The 19,878-nt window shown below is 54.2% G+C and overlaps 1 protein-coding gene across 4 annotated transcripts in view; it reads right to left on the bottom strand.

Moving 5' to 3' along the window:
* Positions 1 to 345: 345 nt before the first annotated feature.
* Positions 346 to 19,878, bottom strand: part of NF2 (NF2, moesin-ezrin-radixin like (MERLIN) tumor suppressor) — a 48,083-nt gene continuing 28,550 nt past the window's right edge. Inside the window, exons 11-17 of one of the 4 annotated variants that reach the window (XM_058036645.1) lie at positions 18,527 to 18,649; positions 17,956 to 18,173; positions 17,245 to 17,350; positions 12,162 to 12,292; positions 9,827 to 9,986; positions 8,181 to 8,225; positions 346 to 416 (exon numbers count right to left, since the gene is read on the bottom strand). In XM_058036645.1, coding sequence (XP_057892628.1) covers positions 8,190 to 8,225; positions 9,827 to 9,986; positions 12,162 to 12,292; positions 17,245 to 17,350; positions 17,956 to 18,173; positions 18,527 to 18,649 — 774 coding nt within the window. In that variant the 3' untranslated portion in view covers positions 346 to 416; positions 8,181 to 8,189. The remainder of the gene's footprint in view (positions 417 to 8,180; positions 8,226 to 9,826; positions 9,987 to 12,161; positions 12,293 to 17,244; positions 17,351 to 17,955; positions 18,174 to 18,526; positions 18,650 to 19,878) is intronic. The other 3 variants (XM_058036646.1, XM_058036643.1, XM_058036644.1) reach the window with 3 other exon arrangements.

The raw sequence follows: 19,878 nt of genomic DNA, 5'->3' as shown, positions 1-19,878 counted from the left end.
AGCTCCAGAGCCCAGAGAAGCCAACCCCGAGTGGTGCCCACCCCTCCCAGGGAGACCCTCGGGCACACTCTCTGCTGGCTGCCAGGGTGGGCAGGCACGGCCACAGCCCCGACCCCGGCTCCAGGGAAAAGCCTGGAGGGCCGAGCCTGGAAGCAATGCTAGAAAAATAAGGAATAAAAGCTGGAAAACCCAGGAAAACAAAGTGTCAGGAGGAGGATGAACGGCTGCAAAGCTAGAGACCATCACAGAGTCCGTGGGCAGCCGGGCCCGAGTCCGTGGGTGTGCACACGGCGGCGGCTCCGGGGCGATGCCGGCTCCGGTCGGGCCCCGGCGGGCGGAGCAGCGGCGGCGCCAGCGGTTCCTCCCTAGAGCTCCTCGAAGAACGCCACCCGCGACTTGGTGCTCTGCAGGGTGAGCTGCAAGAGAGCAGAGCAGGGTCAGGGGGCAGCCCCGGCTCGCACAGCGCTCCCGGCAGGGAGCTGGGCCCGGATCCCTCGGGAAACACCGGGAATGTGGAAACCCGGGCGTGCAGAAAGCCGCGGGTCGTGCAGCCCCCACCACAGCAAGCACAGCCCGAGGGAAAGCGGGGACAGAGATTCCATCAAGGTCACCGGCACGGCTGAGGCTTCCAGGACTGGAATACAGGGGAGGCTGATCCAAGGAGCCAGTGCTGGGGCCCCTGACAAGGAGGACACACAGGGGTCTTGGGCAGCTGGAGGAGAAACACCTCAGCGAGCTGAGGGAGAACCCACTACTCCAACAGCCACCAGACACGTGTCCCCTCTGCCCCCAAACAGGGCCCATCCTCTCCAAGCTCACATCCAGCCCCATCCCACCACGTGTGGTCCATGCAGCCACCCTGGGATCTCACCCCACCCCACTCCATCCACCCTGCCACAGGACAGAGCTGGAGAGCCCTCACTGCCAGGGCTGTCCTTGCAGGCTCTGCAGGACCCAGAAACCCCCGGGAACCCTTGGAATCCCTTGGGAATCCCTTGGAAACCCTCGGGAACCCTTGGGAACCCTTGAAAACCCTTGGGAACCCCTGGAAACCCTTGGGAATCCTTGGGAACCCTTGGAAACCCTTGGGAACCCTTGGAAACCCTTGGGAATCCTTGGGAACCCTTGGAAACCCTTGGGAACCCTTGGAAATCCTTGGGAACCCTTGGAAACCCTCGGGAACCCTTGGAATCCCTTGGGAACTCTTGGAAACCGTTGGGAACCCTTGGGAACCCTTGGGAACCCTTGGAATCCCTTGGGAATCCTTGGAAACCCTTGGAAACCCTTGGAATCCCTTGGGAATCCTTGGAAACCCTTGGGAACCCTTGGGAACCCTTGGGAACCCTGGGAATCCCTTCCACATCCATCCCACAAACAACACCCCACGGAGCACCCTGAGCCCGCTTGCTGAGGGGCCAAAGAAGATAAAAGAATCCTCAGTGGTGGGGAAGAAATCCCAGGATTTACAGGCAGCAGCACAAGCGCCACCTTGCAGCAGCTGCTGGATCGCCAGGAGTTTGCCAGAGCACGGGCTAATTGCCAGGGCTCTGTTTCAGCTGGATTAAGCACGGTGCCTTCCTGGGAATGCCGGTTTTGCTGGAACAGGAGCCCTGGGATCACCTTTCAGTGAGTTAAACCCCTCAGTGGAGCAGTCAGGCGCTTTCCCCCCCTCCCTGCTTCTCCCCCATGGCTCTTCCTCAGTAATTCCCTCTCAGCTCTAATGCCAGTCAGAAAAAAAAAAAATCTGTATTGCAGAGGAAATTTCTACAGGGGCTTAATAATGTTTTTTGGCAGCAGCTTCTGGGCCAGGGCTGGCTCTGCTCCTCCTCAGCATCCCCTCCAGAGCTGGCTGGAAGGTGGGTGAGGTGGGACAGGGATTCTGTGTGACACAGGCAGTGTTTTTCCTCTCTGAGGCTGGAGAGGGAAAATAAAAAGGAGCAGAGAGCCCCAGGCTGCTGCCAGACCCACTGCTGGGGCCACCTGACAGGAACTCCATTCCTGGAAGTGTTCCAGGGCCTAAAGGGTCCAAAACAGCTGGAGAAGGACTTGGGACAAGGCCTGGAGCAACAGGGTAAGGGGGAATGGCTCCCAGTGCCAGAGGGCAGGGATGGATGGGATATTGGGAATTGGGAATTGTTCCCTGGCAGGGTGGGCAGGCCCTGGCACAGGGTGCCCATCCTGGATCCCTGGCAGTGCCCAAGGCCAGGCTGGGCATTGGGGCTGGGAGCAGCCTGGGACAGTGGGAGGTGTCCCTGCCATGGCAGGGGGTGCATTAAGATGAGCTTGAAGGACCCTCCCAACACAAACCCTTCCATGATTCCATGATCTACCTGCCATCCAGCTCCTTCCCAAGGCTGTGCCTCCAAATCCATCCCCTCTGCAGCCTGGCTGGGGAACCAGAGGCTGGCACCCCCCAGCCCACAGGAGCTGCCTCTCTCCCAGCAGTGAAGGGAGTTCCCTGTGGATCACCCTGGCAGAGCTGCAGCTGCTGATGGAGCACAGCAGGATGTTCCCCTCAGGCTTACCAAGGAATCCAACTGTTCCACGCCTGGCTCTCTGCCTGTAGCTGCACACTGCTCTCCATTAACCCCCCACGTGTTTTGGGGGTCCTGGGGTACCCCCAAGGGCGGCCTGAGCCCAAATCTGTGCCTGCCTCAGGCTGGAGGTTTGGAAGCAGGAGGAGGCAGAGCTCTGGAGCATCCAGCACAGGCACAGGGGGCAGGGAGAGATGCAGCCCTGCTCCTCTGCTTTCATCCACAGCATCCAAAGGCTCCTAGAGAGCCTCAGTGGAACCTTTTTAACCCATCCAGGGAATGTGAGGCATGGGAAAAGCAGCCATACAGGGAGTCAGAGCAAAAGTGGGTCTGGAGGAGATGGGACCCCATGGAGAGGAGGGAGCACAGAGTTCCCAAGAGGGCTGCTGTGCCCTGTGGGTCACTGGCTCCCAGCAGTGCCCAGATTTTGCCACCTGAAAGGCAAACACCACAGGGATTCCTCCTGGCAGGGTGTCCAGAGCAGCTGGGGTGCCCCTGGATCCCTGGCAGTGCCCAAGGACGGGGCTTGGAGCAACCTGGGACAGTGGAAGGTGTCCCTGCCCATAGCAGGGGTGGGACAGGAGAAGTTTTAAGATCCCTTCCAGTGAGGACCAGGACCAGGATCAGGGCTGCCCAGCAGCTCCAGGCAGCTGCCTCCTCACATCTGACTACTCCAGAACCACCTGAGAGGAAACCAGGGCTGCTCCTCACTGCACCTGACTCTCCACTGCCCATGCCAGGGGGGAAAACTCCCCTCAGCCCTTTTTGCTCCTTCTGTTGCTGTTTGCCTCACTGTGGAGCACAGGCAGGGCTATCCTTGGGAGCACCACACACACACCAGTCCCAGGGATGCACTGGGGGGGCTCTGGGGCCATCCTGACCCATCCCAGGGGGTGCCTTGGGAGCCGGTGGGCACAGGGGGCTCTCTGCAGGGAAACCCCACTCCCGCAACTGCTCTTCCTTTCTTTTCTGCACTGGGATGTGAAAGCAAAGGGGAGAGCAGCACCCTGTGCTGGCCTCTCCATCATCTGTTGGGGGGAAAGCCTCCAACACCTCCAAAATCTCTCTGCAGTCTCCACATCCCCTTCTGGCCAGGCGAGCAGAAATAAATATCCCTCCCCGTAGCGTAACGCTGTGCAGGGTGATTAAGAGGGAGTTACATCCTCGTCAGTGCGGAGAAAAGGAAAAAAAAAATTGATTTACAAGCAGTATTATGATAATCTCCTTCCTGCAGGAGGGAGGGTGGGCTCCCCATGCTCTACCAGAGCCATCAAGGAAAATTTAGAGGGAGAGAGAGGCAGCGCAATTAAGCGGCCTGAGCTCAGAATGAATCAAGATCTCAGGAAGGGGAGAGAGGGAAGAGTCCTGCTCCCTGCATTCCTGCACTGGGGCTCCTCTGAGCCTGCTGCTCCCAGGGCTGCTGGGCTGATTTGATTTAGGCAACACAAACAAACCAAAGCAGCCCAGTAAGTGCTTGGCAGGCACAGGCAGTTTGGAGCAGGTAACCCAATAACTGCAGGCACAGCAAACCCAACGCAGGGAAACCCCCAAGGCTCCTGTGAGCCCCCAGAGTGGGGCAACAGGGAGGGGCTGCAACTCACACCAACTGCCCCCTGGTTTCCCCCCGCAGGGAGAGGTCTAAGATGTCTCATTCCCTTGCTGTTTCCTTGTTTACCCTGCAGTATGGCCAGGCTGGAGGAGAGGGGGATCTGTGCCACCCTCACCCTGTGTGATGCCAAGATGTTTTCCTGCTGCTGGGAAGATCTACAGTCCTTGCTAATCACCACCCAGTGCTCCACACACTAAATCCTCTTTACTCCCCACTGGTGCCTCTCCCCATCCCTGCCCACTCCCCAGCCCCACCAGCCAGGTGGACCTCTCAATTCCCACTGTGTTACTTTTGAACCCAGAGCCTGTTTTCCTGTGATTCTTCCCATTTCCCTCCCTCTCCTCTCTGCCTCCCACGCTGCCGTTTATTCTCTCCCGAGCACAACTGTCCCCCAGCCCCCGACGCTTTGATGAGCCCGTTTGAAAGGAGAAGATGACGCTCCATGTGAAGGAAACGCTTTTCAAAGGCTGCCACAGAAATAGCTGATAGGCCTGACGTTTCCTACTTTCCTCTTGCTCCTTGTAAACAAGGAAAAGAGGCTGCTGTGTCCCAGTTTAACTGCCTGGGAGTTTCACTTCCCAGCTCCGAGGAGAACCGGGAGGAAAAGGAGCCTGGAAGGGATGTGGTCTAGCACACGTGGGGGTGTGTGGGCAATAGGCACGTGGGATGAGCCTCTGTCTCCTTCTGCATTTGGAAAATGTGCTCCCAGAGCTGCTCTGCCCACTGGGTGTCTCCTGGCTCCCACCTGCACCCAGCCAGGTGCCAGGCTGAGTGAGAAGCTGGCAGCCTCACTCATCCTCTCCAACTTCACAGCTCTCAAGGAAATGGGAAATGCTGGTGCTGCTGCTCCTGGGAAGTCCCTTGCTGTGGTGTGCCTGTTCTGCCTTCCCCTTCCAGCTGGGCTTGGGTTACACAGCCCTGCAGGAGACTGAGGAGCCTCATCCCAGTCCCACATGCAAGGGAAGGATGGCAGCTCTGGCCCACCAGGCTCCTCCTTTTGTCCTGCCCAGAGCATTCCTTGTGCTGGTCCCTGCTCTCTGCAAGGGGCACATCCTCCTTCTGCCAGCAATCTACTGGGGCAGAACAGACCTGATCCAGGGAATCTGCAGCTCCAGAAGGGGGAGATGAGGAAGGGAGCGGCCAGGAGGTGACAGGGACCCCACAGGAATTGTGAAGTCCTCAAGGGACACATTTCATTGATCCCTAGCACACTGCTCAACTGGTGCAGGTGGAAAATAGAGAAAGCTTCTGCCCCAGTGCCAGCCTCCCAAAGTCCTTCCACCTGTCCAGATGATGAAGGAGCCTTGTGACATGTGGGGGTGGCACATGCTGTCTGCATGATGAGACACTCAGGCAGCAGTGCCATCACCAGCCACCAGTGTCCTCACAAGGACACACCACAGCCAATCCCAAAGGTGGCAGGAGGGAAGGCAAGGCTGCACAAATCCCTCTGGCTCTGCCCCACTCACCCTTCTGTGCTTCCAGCTGGGAACTGTTCACTGGCTAAATCCAAAGGGGACCTTAAAACTCATCCAGTCCCACTCCCTGCTATGGATAGGGACACCTTAGATTATACCAGGCTGCTCCCAGCCCCAGTGTCCAGCCTGGCCTTGGACACATCCAGGGATCCAGGGGCAGCCCCACCTGCTCTGGGCACCCTGTGCCAGGGCCTGCCCACCCTGCCAGGGAACAATTCCTGCCCAATATCCCATCCATCCCTGCCCTCTGGCACTGAGAAGCCCCATCCAACCTGGCCTTGGACATTTCCAGGGATCCAGGGGCAGCCACAGCTTCAATCTTCCCTGTGCTTACAGGGAAGAATTCCTCACCAATATCCCATCCATCCCTGCCCTCTGGCACTGGGAGCCATTCCCTGTGTCCTGTCTCTCCATCCCTTGTCTCCAGTCCCTCTCCAGCTCTCCTTTAGGCACTAGGAGGGGCTCTAAGGTCCCCCTGGAGCCTTCTCTTCTCCAGCCTGAACACCCCAGCTCAGATCTCCAAGTGCTTCCACAATGATCATTATCCAAGCCAAGGGCAACAGAGCACTGCATCCAGGATCAGAGCCAGGGAAGGAGCCAGCAGGATCCCCAGGGCCCCAACAGTGATGCTCTGGGATGGAGCTCAAGCCCTGGAGAAGCTGCTCTCAGCCACGTGAGAGCCTGGCAGGAGAGGCTGAGGCTGCCTGTGGAAGGACCAGAGGCTCAAGCACAAAGCTGCTTGTCTGGGAACAGGCGTGGAGATTTGCTCCTTGCCTGGATACTTCAAAGGGCTTAAATCCCAGTAAATAAGCATGACTGTGCAAGAAGAAAGCAAGTGGAATCAAAGACCTGATTGTGTTTTAGCAGCCTGTCCTGGGAGCTTTCCTGCAGCGGAGGAGATGAGGAAGAAGTGGGTTTTTCACCCTTTACCACAGACTAAGTGACAAACCCTGCTGAATCGGAGCCAGCTGGAGCCACAGCACCAGCCCACGGCAGGGAGCTACGGAGAAGGGAGAGCAGCTTCCAGATGAGGTGTCTGTGCTGTGCCCACAGAGCTCATAAAAAGGGATTAGCATGTTAACCACGTAATTAAACATGAAAAACTTCGCAGGCGCCTTCAAAGGCGGGCGCCAAACCCCAGAGGTCACACTGCAGCGCTCGCCGTGCAGATGCTTTAATTATGGGGGCTCCTCCTGGGCACTGCAGCTCTCCCAGCTGCTGCAAGAGTCTTCCCACAAACTGCCAGGGCTTCATTTCACCTCCTTGTGCTGTGGCCACAAGCGGATTTCACCCCAAATTTCATAGAGCTCTTCAAGGCAGGTGGGATGGGATAATGCATTTCATCCACAGCCAGTCTGTGTGGAAATATCCAACACCTCCCCCAAGGTGGCCCAGACCTGCAGGGTCACCCCTTTTAGCCTCTTCCCCGTGGAACTGTTTAACAATGAGAGCAGCCTGTTTTGGGAACACCTGCAGCTCCTCAGAGCTGGCACAAACCCCAAACTCCAGGGATTTACAGCCCCTGGAATGGCTGGTGCAGTGAAGTACAGCACAGCCTTGTGCTGAGTTCTCCTGGGTAAAACAACCTCCTGCCTCTGCTCCTGAGCTCCAGAGGTGCTGGGGAATTGCTCTATCTTTTCCAAAAGCATTTCCCACCAGTTCTGCCATCTGAGTGTGGTGTCCCAGTACTTCCCTGAGTGCCACCGACTCCAAGCTCCCAAAACCCTGTGGCTGTGCAAGAACTTTGCCCCAGGGCAGAGCAGGAAAGCTTCCCCAAACCCATCCTCCCGAAGGAGAGAGTGGATGCTCAGCACATCCAGCCTGCAGATTGAGGGCAAATCCTTGGAGGAAAGCAGGCTCCAGGAATAAGAGATGTGGCACTAACAGTGCAGGACCCCCTGGGCAGGAGGTGGTGAGGGACAGGCAGAGGCAGTGCAGGGAGAAGGACAACTCCTGTCCCCAGGTGTGCTGGTGACCTTCCCCTGGCACAGAGCCACCTGCAGACACCAGTTGTCCTCAATCCTCTGCTTTACCTTCCTGGGATGCTTCTCCAACAGGCAGAGCATCCTCGTGCTGCTCGGCTCCAAGACGGAGCTGTGCATTTTTAGCCCGTTTTGACAGCATTGGAAGCAGAGATTATTTGGTTTAGCTGTTTGTTTGGGGTATTTTTTTTAACATCCTGAATTTCTTTCTGCAACAAACAAGGGGGGGAAGGTGCTGGTTTAGTTCATTAAAGGAATCTTCAAAGGCTGCCCTGCACCTCCGATAGATTCCCAACCACCGGTGCACAAACAGGCGCGCTGAATTATTAAAGTGCCTCTACCTGAACGCCCCCTCTGAGGTTGCCAGCACAATTTCTGCCAAGAAAGCTTCCCAGCACGGAGGATCAGGTGTAGGAACAAGTGCAGAGAGCTTGGGGGTGCTCCTGAGGGAGGGAGAGCCAGGCTGGATGGGTGACCACGGGCAGCCGGTGCCGCTGGAGCGCAGGCAAGCTCATGCACGGGTTAGTGCCACAGCCAGACCCCAGCACCCCAGGCAGAGTACCTTGGAATAACCTACTTGGAATTCTCAAATGCAGATAGGTCTTCTGCCCTGGGCTTGAGGCTAAACCAGCAAAATAAAACGAACAACAAATAATAATAATAATCCCCGTGTGTGTGATACGAGGGCAGGGGATCTGTGGGATCTTAGGGCTTGCCTGGAGCAACCAGCAGCTTCCAGGTGAGGCAGAGGGTTGGTGCCATTGAAGTGTTGCTGCACTGATATCCCATTCCCAGTGCCCTATGTTTCCTTGCCTTCACTACAGCTAAGACAAAAGCCCTGCTGACCTCCCTGAGCAGAGCAGGCTGTAATTTCCCTCTGATGTCTCCACTAATAGTCTATTATTTGGGAACCTTTGCTCCGTGCTGAGATGCAGCAGCCGGGCAGCCCCCGCTGCCTCCGGAAGGGAGGGGACAGGACAAGACTCCATCTTCAAAGGAGGCAAAGTGACAGCACTGTGACAAGCCCTGACAGACACGGTAATGATGGCCCAGCCACCCTCTTTAAGGGAGACAAATGGGACCATCAGCTCTCTATGAACTCCTCTCTGTCAGAAGTGAAAATTTAGCAGTTTTTGTTTAAACCAAGGGCTTGGAACACAGAGACAAATCCTTCCCAAACCTACTGGGAGCAGAAACGCCTCCAGATTCTACAATGACAAAAGGGGTTGTGAAGATTTTTATTTTCTCTGCTCTAGTGTGACAGGAACCTGAATAGCTCCAGGCCAGTACGGGGAAACTGGCGAGTGAGCCCCGCTAGATTCATTTTCCTGCCCCAATTCAGTGATCACAAACTCCCAGCCACCAAAGTTGGCAAGAACTGATATTTCCAAATCCTTTCAGACATAACTTCTGGCTGGGAGTAGTAAAGAGAGCAAAATTTGTTTTTCAAGCCTGCAGTTGTTACCACAGCCTGGATTTCCAAGTCCTTCCCGAGGACAGCTGCCAGCAGAAAGCCAGCCAGGAAAAGCCTTTGCAGGGAAAAAGCCTTTGCAGGTGAGTGGGGCTGACCACCACCATCCAAACCCATCATGGATGTGCCTCCAGCCCCTCATTACAGAGACCAGCACTGAGGCAAAGGAAGAAGATGGGATGTAGAAGATTTTTGGCTCAATTTTTGGCTGAAGTTCCTCAGGTCAGCCCCACTGCAGGAGGCAGGTGGCTTCAGGGAGCAGAGGTCTCACACCCCCTGCCAGCAAAGGCTTTGCTGTTAGTGACTGAAGCTGCACTACAGGTTTCTCTAGAGAGATTAAAAGAGAGGAAGAGCTTTTGGCTTTTTCCACTGAGAGCTCCTAAGCCAGGAGTATTTCTGCCCTCATTATTCACCAGACAAGCTCAGTGTTCATACAGAACAGCTGCAATAGGCAGGGAGGGCTTTTCCTGTTCACTGGGGATGCAGAGCCCTTCCAACAACATCCTTGTACAGCTTTTAAGGTTCAGAAAGACCTTCAGCCCTGGAGACCCTCACACCCCTTCCCACAGCACTGGGGAGACCAGGCTGGGTCAGGACACCAGGACCACCAGAAGCTGCAATTCTCCTATCAAAGCTAAGCAGCTGGGGAAGAAAGCCTAGATCCAACAATTTTATTACCAAAAGCAGGAAGATTTTAGGGTTCTTTTTAAAGAGTTTCATCAGGGGGGATGCAAACTGGGGCCTTCTGATACCTTTTTAATAGTGTTGTGCTTGCTGTTGCCCCGGCTGGAGTTCTCGTTGTGCAAAATATCCAGAGCTGTCTCCCTCTCCTTGAGCTTCAGTGCCTCAATTTCTGTCTTCAGCTCGTTGAGCTGCTCCTGCAGGTGCTTGCTCCTCTCCATGTACTCCACCCTAAAACACACACACACACAACAGCCCTGGGTTAGCACTGACCAGCTGCACCTGCTGATGTGACACCTGATAACAGAATTATAATAGGAACAGCTTTTCTTCATTATTTTTAGCGTGTGGAACTGATGATATCAGTTTATAGCACACAGTGAGCTACTCAGAGCAATTATTTGTTCCTTATTAAAGGGGACCCAGACAGCCAACCCAGCAATAAAAGTGTAAGTTATATTATTATTATACAAAATTAAACCCAAGCTGGGTGGTATTTTTAAGTCTCCCATTTGCAAGTGAAGCTGACAGAGGTTTACACCACACAATGGTTTAAGCAGCTACTCAGTAGAGCTCTACACCCCTGCACCCCTCCCCAAAGCTGCTCCACAACTCAAATCCACAAATCTTTCCATGAGGAAGGACCCTGATGTAGCGACTTGTTGTGTTTTAGAAGGATTCAGCTCATGAACTGTGTGGGAGCAAGTGCTGTCCCCAAAATATCAGGGATCTTGTAGACACAGAGCACCCCTGGCACAGAGAAAGTCTCCCAAAAAAAAGCAAGAAAGGGAAAAAACCGACCCCCAAAGCCAGCGTTCCCAGGACTCGTCCTGAACTGCCTTCCACAAAGAAAAATCAACTGGAAAAATCACCCCATGAGTTTTGTAGCTATGATTAACCCCCTGAGCCAGGTCAGAGGGCCAGCAGGGTAACAGGAACCCTTTCCAGTGCCAAAATTTGTAGAGAGATTTATCCCAGCACCCACAGAAACAGAACAGCCCCAGAGAAGACAGAAAAAGCATCCTATTGCTTTCAGCATTTGGCAGAGGCAGCTCTCCCAGCTCAGGAGAGCAGGATGACCTAGATAGCAACCTGGGTATAGAACCAGGAATTATCCTGTTATTTTCAGCTTCTATCTTTTTCCTTCTGGCTTTGGGAAAAGTTTTCAGAAGTTCTTAATCTGTCTCTAGGTCTGTGATTTCATACACAGGAAAGGGCACTGAGCAGAGGCAAAGCAAAGCAGCCTCTGGGATCCAGGGGTGTCAGGGCAGCCTCAGGAAGTTTTGGCCAGAGCAGGATGACAGAGCCATTGTGGCTTTGATCTATGACCCAATGGATGAACAAAGCACATCATTACTACAGAGATTAAAATCTGATCTGCTTTGATTTCTGCTCAATTGGCAATTTCGAAGGCTACACTTACACCCTCAGGAAAACACAAGATCAAAGCTCATAATCACATCCAAACTTGCTGGCGAACACTTTTTATCCAGGAACGTGACACAAATGCCAAGGAAAAGGGGTTAAAGCCCTAGAGCAGGACCTTAACACACCCCAGCTATCACCAGGGCCCCTGGACACCTGCAAAGCCTCAAGCTCAGGCCTCCAGCACTCAGCCTGCTGTTAACTCTTTCCAACACCGTGGGCAGTGCCAGCCTGAGCAGGGCCAGGAATCCCACAGGGAGAGGAACTGCCTGGAGCAGGGCCCTGAGCTCACCTGGGAGCAGGTTGGTGACACCAGGTCCCCACCAGGGAAAGGCTCAGCCAGGACAAACCCAGAACTGTTCAGGTTGGAAAAGCCCTCTGGGGTTAACAAAGTCCAACCATTCCCCAGCACTGCCAAGGCCACCACTGCCCCATGTCACCAAGTGCCACATCCACATGGGTGTTAAATCCCTCCAGGGATGGGGACTCCAACGCTGCTCTGGGCAGCTGTGCCAGGGCTGGACAGGTCTTCCCAGGAAGAAATGATCCCAAAATCCACCCTGAGCCTGCCCTGCCATTCCCTCTGCTCCTGTCCCTGTTCCCTGGAGCACAGCCCGACCCCCCCGGCTGTCCCCTCCTGTCAGGAGCTGTGCAGAGCCACAAGGGCCCCCTGAGCCTCCTTTGCTCCAGGCTGAGCCCCTGCCCAGCTCCCTCAGCCTCTCCTGGGGCTCCAGCCCCTTCCCAGCTCCGTTCCCTGCCCTGGACACGCTCCAGCCCCTCCAGGGCTCTCCTGTCAGGAGGGTCCCAGAGCTGCCCCAGCCCTGGAGGTGCCCCAGCAGTGCCAGCTCAGGGCACGGGCACTGCCCTGCTCCTGCTGCCACCCCAGGGTGACACAGCCCAGCTGTCCTTGGCCTCTGGGCACACCTGGCTCATGTCCAGCACAAATCCCAGCCCAGCCTGGATTGGATGTGTGCCACATACTTCTCCTTCTCGATTTCCATGGACAGCCTCTTCATGTCTGTATCCTTGAAGTCGAAGGAGAGGCTCTCACTGATGAGGTTGTAGCTGGGCAGGTCAGTGGGCAGTGCTGTGGTACTCGAGTTCATGGACTGCTGAGGAGAGAGCACGAGTTAATCACTCTGGGCCACACAAGGGTCACTACAGCCAATGTTCTGCAATACTGACAGAAAATCAGAGCAACACTTGAGCCCAGAGTTCTGAGCACAAGATCAGCCTGGACATCTCCTTGCTCCATTCCCAATGCGCTCCTCAATCCAAAGCCATTGCTCCTCCAGGATTCTTTGCAGTCCTAAAAGAGGAGACAAAACACCACCTGCCTTCAAAATCTATTGACAAGACTTGGTAAAATCAAGGCTTTATCACTGCTGTGTCACTTTAAGCTGCCTCTTGGGAGTCATCTGCCTGCTATTTAACATTCATTCAGGTTTATAAAGTTCAAGCTGTGAACAGGGACAATGTAAGACCCTGTGTGACAGCAAAGTCCTGCACTCCACAGCTCCCCAAAGCCTGAGCAAAGACCAACGTGACCCCAAGGATGCCATTCCGGCAAGGTCCATGGAGATGCACTGACACATTTTTATCTCTCAGTAATTTACAGCTCCAAAGGTTTAGAAGCCACTTCTAGATTCAGCTGGAAACGGAGATAACACAGCAAATCACTCCTGCAACACCTGAGCAAGGATTTGGGACTTTCTTCCTCCTGCAAAATGCTTTGCTATCCCCCAGTGACACACACTGCCAGGCCCTTAGATTTTATCTTCTCCTTAAAAATGACCCTTCTTCCTCTCAGTCAAAAATTCTGTCACACCTCTAACAAATGGGCTCATTAGGAGGAGAGGAAAAGCCTGCTGGAGTCATGGCTCTGCTCCTGCAGCACGCTGGATGAGGTGGCAAACAGGGCACACGTCAAGGGTGGCACAGCAGCATCAGATGGGGCTGAGTCACAACTCTGCCAGCCTGCTCAGCCCTGCTCTGGGGTCTGAGAAATCCAGCCTGGCATCCCCCACCTCCCTCCTGGATGCTCCTTCTTGCTTTTTGGGATTCCTGTAAGGAAAACAAAGTGCCCAAACCTGGAATGGCACTGCTGGGTACCTGTTCTAACATATGAGAGTTTGAACTTCCATTGGCTCCTTCTTTCTCCTATTTGGGGTACTCCAAGCACTGTTTTCAGCCAGCTCCTCTTCAGCAAGACCTGCAAGCACTGGGGTGACAGATTTACTCTGCACAATAACCTGCCTCTTCCCTCAGCACCAGCCTGGAATTCACAAACAGCCAGGGCTCCTTCCCAGCTCGGACAAATCTGAGAGGGACAACATTTCATGGAGCAGCAAAGCTGGAACACAAACACCTCGTACAAGCATAAACAAGGAGGTGCCTCAAACTGCACTTGGCCTGGCTGGAGCCTTGCAGGTGAGTTAAGACCCACCTGACAAGGAAACCCAACTCCTTCCTCCCCCTTTGCTGCCAGCACAGAACAAAGCCACATTAATTCTGGAGCAGGCGCTGGAAGGGACAGCTCAGTACCTCAATTCCAGTCTCAAAGGAAAGGGGACAGGTCTGCCAAAGCACTTAACTGATTTAAATACTTGCATCCCATTGACATTCAAGTCCCTTCCCTGTAAGGCACACAGGCGTTCCCAAAGCCCTTCCCACGTGAGGTTCTCCTGTCCCTGCAGCACAGGGGAGCCAGGAGCATCCAAGCCAGCCCACTGGCCTTCAAACAACCTTTAGCTTGGCTTTTTTTTTTTTCAGTACAAGCTTTGTTGGTTTTTGTTTTTAAAAACTCCCAACAGCAGCAGTAAGAGTTGAGCAGGAATTTCAGTTGCTGCAGCCATTAAGGCCTGAGCCAATTCATCAGGGTTGCTACAGCCACTGCTTCCCTCTCTTCCCTCAGCACTGCTCTGCCATGGAGCAAGGAAAAAATTGGTGGAGAAGTCAGAGAGCAGCAGGAGTGAGGAAGAGTATGGAAAAAGCAGAGTGAGCAGGTTCAGGGCTCTCAAAGGCACAGGATTGATATTTGGAACAAAGCATTTAACAGAATCATGGAATGGTTTGGGTGGGAAGGGAGCTTAAAGCTCATCCTGTTCCACCCCTGCCATGGCAGGGACACCTCCCACATCCCAGGCTGCTCCCAGCCCCAGTGTCCAGCCTGGCCTTGGGCACTGCCAGGGATCCAGGGGCAGCCACAGCTGCTCTGGGCACCCTGTGCCAGGGCCTGCCCACCCTGCCAGGGAACAATTCCCCATTCCCAATATCCCATCCATCCCTGCCCTCTGGCACTGGGAGCCATTCCCTGTGTCCTGTCCCTCCATCCCTTGTCCCCAGTCCCTCTCCAGCTCTCCTGGAGCCCCTTCAGGCCCTGCAAGGGGCTCTGAGCTCTCCCTGGAGCCTTCTCCTCTCCAGGTGAGCACCCCCAGCTCTCCCAGCCTGGCTCCAGTCCTTGCAGCATCTCTGGTGCCTCCTCTGGACTCACTCCAGCAGCTCCAGGTCCCTCCTGTGCTGGGACCCCAGATCTGGAGGCAGCTGTGCAGGTGCAGAGGGACAGAATTCCTGTTGCAGATTCCCTGCCATTAGCAACAATCCTGGGCAGCTCTCTCAGCAGGTGCTGCTATCTCTAATCCATGACCATGGGGGTGATAAAAGGGACAGGGAGCTTTTTCCATATGTGTTCCCTGACCTGGAACAAACTGCAGAGCCCTGCTCCTGCACTCCAGCAGTTTCCTGCTGTTAGGAGGAAAGCAGCACAGCAGCAGCAGCATCCCTTGGATCCCTCTGGAATACAGAGACAGGGAGGATCCAGAGGGAGCACAGAGCAGGTCAGGAGGGTTTCCCTGCAGGCAAAGCTCCTCCTGGTGCTGCCACTGCCTTTATTTTGGGCAAGCCCAAAGTAGGCACTTCCAGCTCCCACAGGATCAGAGAGGAGGTGGCTGCCTTTAGCTGGCACCTGAAGGGCACTGAGGGAGGCAGAGATTTGCAGCCAAGTCCGTAAGGAATGAGTCGTTCTCCAAGCCCTGAGACTCACATCCACATCTCACTTCTCATGCATCACCTACCAGTGACATCATAAAAGCAGCCTGGGCTTCAAGGACTAAAAAGACACTGAAACAAGCTTTAAAGAGCCAGGATTGGAGATTGGAAAGTTGAAATATACATATATTTAACTGTTTCTTTAGCCTTTTCTGCAGCACAGAGTTAGGTCAGGGATTGGACTCCATCTCTGAATCATTTTCTCCAACCTACATGATTCTACATCCATCCAATCCCTCCTTCCTCTCTTGCTCCTGTGAAGTCCTGCTGAGTTCCCAGTGTCAGGGGATGACAGCACAACTCTGGGACCATGGAAAAGAACAAGCCCAATGTTACACACCCATTCAGGAGGAGAAAAGCTGGAATCCTGCACTGCTCATCACAGCTGAGGAACTCAAGTCTCCCAAAAACAGCTTTCAAAACAGGGTCCTCCCATGTGCTGGCAATCCAGGGAAGTGTAACAGAGGATGGAAGAGCCCAGCAAGGTGTTTTCACCTGGATATGGACATGCTGGGCACACCAGCCTCCTTCTGACCTTGAGAACAGCAGCCAGGGAGTGTGTGCAGCACAGACCTCATCCCAGGGCAGGGAGAGGGGCAGGAGGAGCAGCACCTGCATGAGGAGACCCTGCCACAAAATGGGGAGGAAAAAAGCATTTCCCTTCCCAGCAGGCACTGGCAGTGTGTCTGGAAGGCCAGGGCTCTTTAGGGAAGGCAGAGGACACAGCCCCGTGTGTCTGGAAGCAGCAGCTCTGCCTCCAGGCATCAGATGCAGCTGGAGGGGTGGAGCTGAGCTCCATGCAATCCCACAACATTCCCCTAATGAGGCTCTAATTCCTCAGGAACAGAGAGCAGAGCCACCCAGCTGCTCCCCTGCGCAGGGATTTCAGCACAAGGGCTTCGAGCTGGGCTCTGCTGATTTCACTAAGGATGGACATGAAAACATGAGGGAACAGGGTGTGCAAGGGCTGCCCAAATCCCACACTGTTCAACGAGGACAAGTGTCTCCCTGTGCACAAGTCACAGCCAGAACTGAGGAGCTGGTGCATCCCAGAATTCCAGTGACTTGTAAAAGAAGCAGCACTCCAAAGCTGGGCTTTATCCAGCACTCACTTGACTGAGTGTCCCAGAGCTGAGAGCACCTGATTATTTTCCATCACTGTTATTTTTAACAGCTTCCAAATATTCTTGCAGAGAACTCCAGGGAATTGGGATGAAAAGTTGCTCCATCTCAACCCCTCTCCAATCTGCCCCTATGAAGTTTCCAGACAAAGGGGGAAGGAGCCTGCAGGTACAAATTCAAAGCACGGTGCTGGCCTGTCCATAACTCCCACTCCAGCCTATTCCTGATGCTGCTCCCCTTCCCCCAGGCCAGGAAGGAACAGGTGTGAGCTGCAGGGCTGGAGGCACCTGATGGGGTTTGCAGGCACAATTAGGGAAGCAGAGGAAAAGAACTGCCAGACAAGTCAGAGCATTGGTCATCCAGTCTGGCTTTTCAGTGCCCAGCAGGAACAGGGAGCAGATGCTTCAGAGGAAGGTGTGAAATCCTCTTAATGGTCAATTATGGAATAATCTCCCTTCAAGTAAGTTTCTTTCCAGCACATGAAGGTCCAGTTTATGCCCAAAGAATGAATTCCCAGGTTCTGAACAGTGTTTATCCCACCTAACAAGAATAAGGGTATATTTAACCCTATTTTAAAGGTTATGGCTAAGCTGGTGCACTCCACACGTGCTGGCAAAGTGCCTCTGACACGGCTGCTAAATTGGTTTAAAATTTGCTGCTTTAATTTCACCAGCAGCTCCTTTGCTCTCGTAGCAAGAGGTGGGTGGAAAAAAAAAAAGAGCATAGTGAAGTTGTGCTGGATGAGATGCAGGGATGAAAAGGGCAAGCACTGCTCAGGATTTCTGAGCAGCCAAGAGACAGCTCAGCCCCCTCCATGATTGGGATGGAGAAGGAGGCTCCTCCAGGCTACACAGGAGGGCAGGGAACTGGGAATTACAACACAGATCTCTCTTACTGTGTAGGAAGACTTGCTGGTGATCTCCAGGAGCTTCTGCTTGGCTCTGCGCTCCGACTCGCGAGCCTCCTGCAGGTCCTGCTTGAGCTGATCAGCCTCCTTTGCCCTGCAAGGACCAACAGGAACAGCAAATGTCAGGCTGCAGCAATGAGAGGATGGAGAAGCAGGATCACAGTGTGGAATAGGCAAGAAGAGACAGAGAAGGGCTGAGTTCATCCGAGCAGAAGGGCTGACAGCCAGCAGGCTCTCAGACAGAGAGGAGTAATCAGCTGGAAGGAAACAAGGCTGATCTTTTACTTGCTCATTGCCACATTCACCATGGGACCTAGGCTTGGGTATCAGGAGGATGGAAACACCAGTTTTAACAAAGAGCAAAGTCTCTGCTCAAGGCTAACCTGGAACAGACCTCATGGCTGGAAAGGAGAATTGAACAACTGAGAGATAAGTAAAGGAGTAAGGAGAAAAAAGGGAATTTAGAGCTACCATCCAGAGGAAGAACAACTCCCAGGTGTTATTAACATTGGGGAAAGCAGGGGAGAGTTGCAGAAAGCCCCCAAAAGCAGAGCTGGCTTTTGGACAGGGAAACCATCTGGGCCAAAGAGCCATTTGCTGTTGGACGCACGTGGGAAGCTGAGGGAGGATAACTCAGAGGGATAACTTGAAGGGGATGAGAAGCAAAGCAGAAGCAGCTGCAAGGTTGTACCCTCTGACCTCCTCTCTGACTCCTCGGCCATTTTCAGTGCCAACATCTCGGCCTCCAGCACCTTCTGCTCCATCAGCCTCTTCTCCTCCTCGGTGCGGATGGCCGTGGCCTTGATGCGCTGCATCTCCTGCTCGGCCTCGGCCGCCTTCTGCGCCAGCAGCTTGGCCTCCTCCTCCGTGATCTGCGCCTTCTCCGCCAGCAGATCCGCCGTCTCCTCCGACCTCATCTGACAATTGCAGGACACAAAGCCATTAAGCACAGCCAATGTGTCCCCAAATGTGCCCACAGCCCCTGGAGCAGGGCCCCGAGCTGCTGCCTCCGACACGCTCCACAGAATCCCTCCCTTCCCTGAAAGCCGCCAAGGCTGGGATGTGCCCAGGCTCTGTCCCAAATCCTCCTCTTTGTGCTCCTCCCAAGCAGCCCAGCAGGATGAAATGGCTCCATCCAGCCTGCTGCTCACTGGCCACTGGCAGCAGTTTGGGAGTTAGGGCAGTCATAGAGCACTTACAGAAACGCTTCTGCAGTGGAAAGAGTGAGGAGCAGCTGCAGTGCTTGGGAAATGGCCTCCCAGGGACCTACCAGAGCCTCGTTGGCCATGGTTGCCTCCTCCTTCAGCTGCATCAGCCTCCTCTCCAGCTCATCCCTGGTCCTCTCAGCGTCTTCTCTCATTTGCTTCTCTCGTGCCAGGCACTGTCGCTCCATCTGGGAAAAGGGATTGGTGAAATTGAGGAGAAAAACACTCATGAGGAAGGTTTTCCATGGATGAGAAAGAGTCACAGGTGAGGTCAGGAAAAAGGGATTAGGGAAAGTGAGGAGAAGAAAACACATGAGGAAGGTTTTCCATGGATGAGAAAGAGTCCCAGGTGAGGTCAGAGCACTGCTGCCTCCTCTCTGCTTAGTGACAATGGGAACATCCCTGGACTGGGGTGACCTGACCAAAAAACAGAATCATGGCATCACTTAGGTTGGAAAAGACCTCCAAGATCATCAAGTCCAGCTGTTCTCTTAGCACAGCCAAGGCCACACCTAACCTATGTCCCCAAGTGCCACATCCACACCTTCTTTTAACCCTTTCAGGGATGGTGATTCCACCCCTGCCCTGGCAGCCCGTTTGATGCTCCCTTGCTGAGTGCCCGTCCTGAGACAATTCCCGTGCTCTGCTCGGGCTGTCACTCCCAGCATGGCCACAGGAGCTGCCTGCAGGTGACAATGTCCCCAGACAGCGCCCTCCTAGGCCAGACCAGGACAAGTGGGTCTCAAGATCTCCAGCTTAACTCTCTGGAGTTTCTTACAGCAGGGCTGGGCTTAAGGACAGTCTGAGGGCATCTCCCAAACACTGAAGCACATGGCAGGAGGCTGAAGGACAAGGATAGCTGCTCCTTTTGATCAGATATCCAACCCAGCATCCTGGAACCTTCACTTCCATTCCTTCAGAGGGAGGTCACACAGAGTGCAACCACCTCTGGCAATTTCTGGATAAAACAAACCCTCTCTGTTTGCAGGGTACAGCAATGCTTCTCCAGGAGGAGAAGATTCAAGCCATTAGGACCTGCCAGCTCTTCCCAGAAGATGCTGAGAGGATTGTTGTGCCCAGGGACTGCCTCTTCACTAGCCAAGAGCCCAAGGGAGCCATTGGGCTAATTAACACACTGAGTTTAATTCCTCCAGTCCCACAGGGATGGGGCATTATAAATATCCACGCTGCAGCCAGGACAGGAGACCTGCTGGGTTTAATAAGGGAAGGAAGTGAGACAAGCCACATTTCTCTACTCCTTGGACACCAGCTGTGCTCTGAAAGCGGGACGCCCACTGTTCCAACCGTTCTGCTTGCTTCCATTAAAGGTTCCCCTCATTAATTATCATTATGATCTGCATCCCGCTCAGGACTCCCATTAACAAGAATTCCTGATCTAAAAGGACTATTTGAAACC

Source organism: Melospiza georgiana, chromosome 18 (assembly GCF_028018845.1).
Source record: "Melospiza georgiana isolate bMelGeo1 chromosome 18, bMelGeo1.pri, whole genome shotgun sequence".
In the NCBI taxonomy this organism is placed as follows: Eukaryota; Metazoa; Chordata; class Aves; order Passeriformes; family Passerellidae; genus Melospiza; species Melospiza georgiana.
This window is presented reverse-complemented; position numbering and strand designations above follow the sequence as displayed.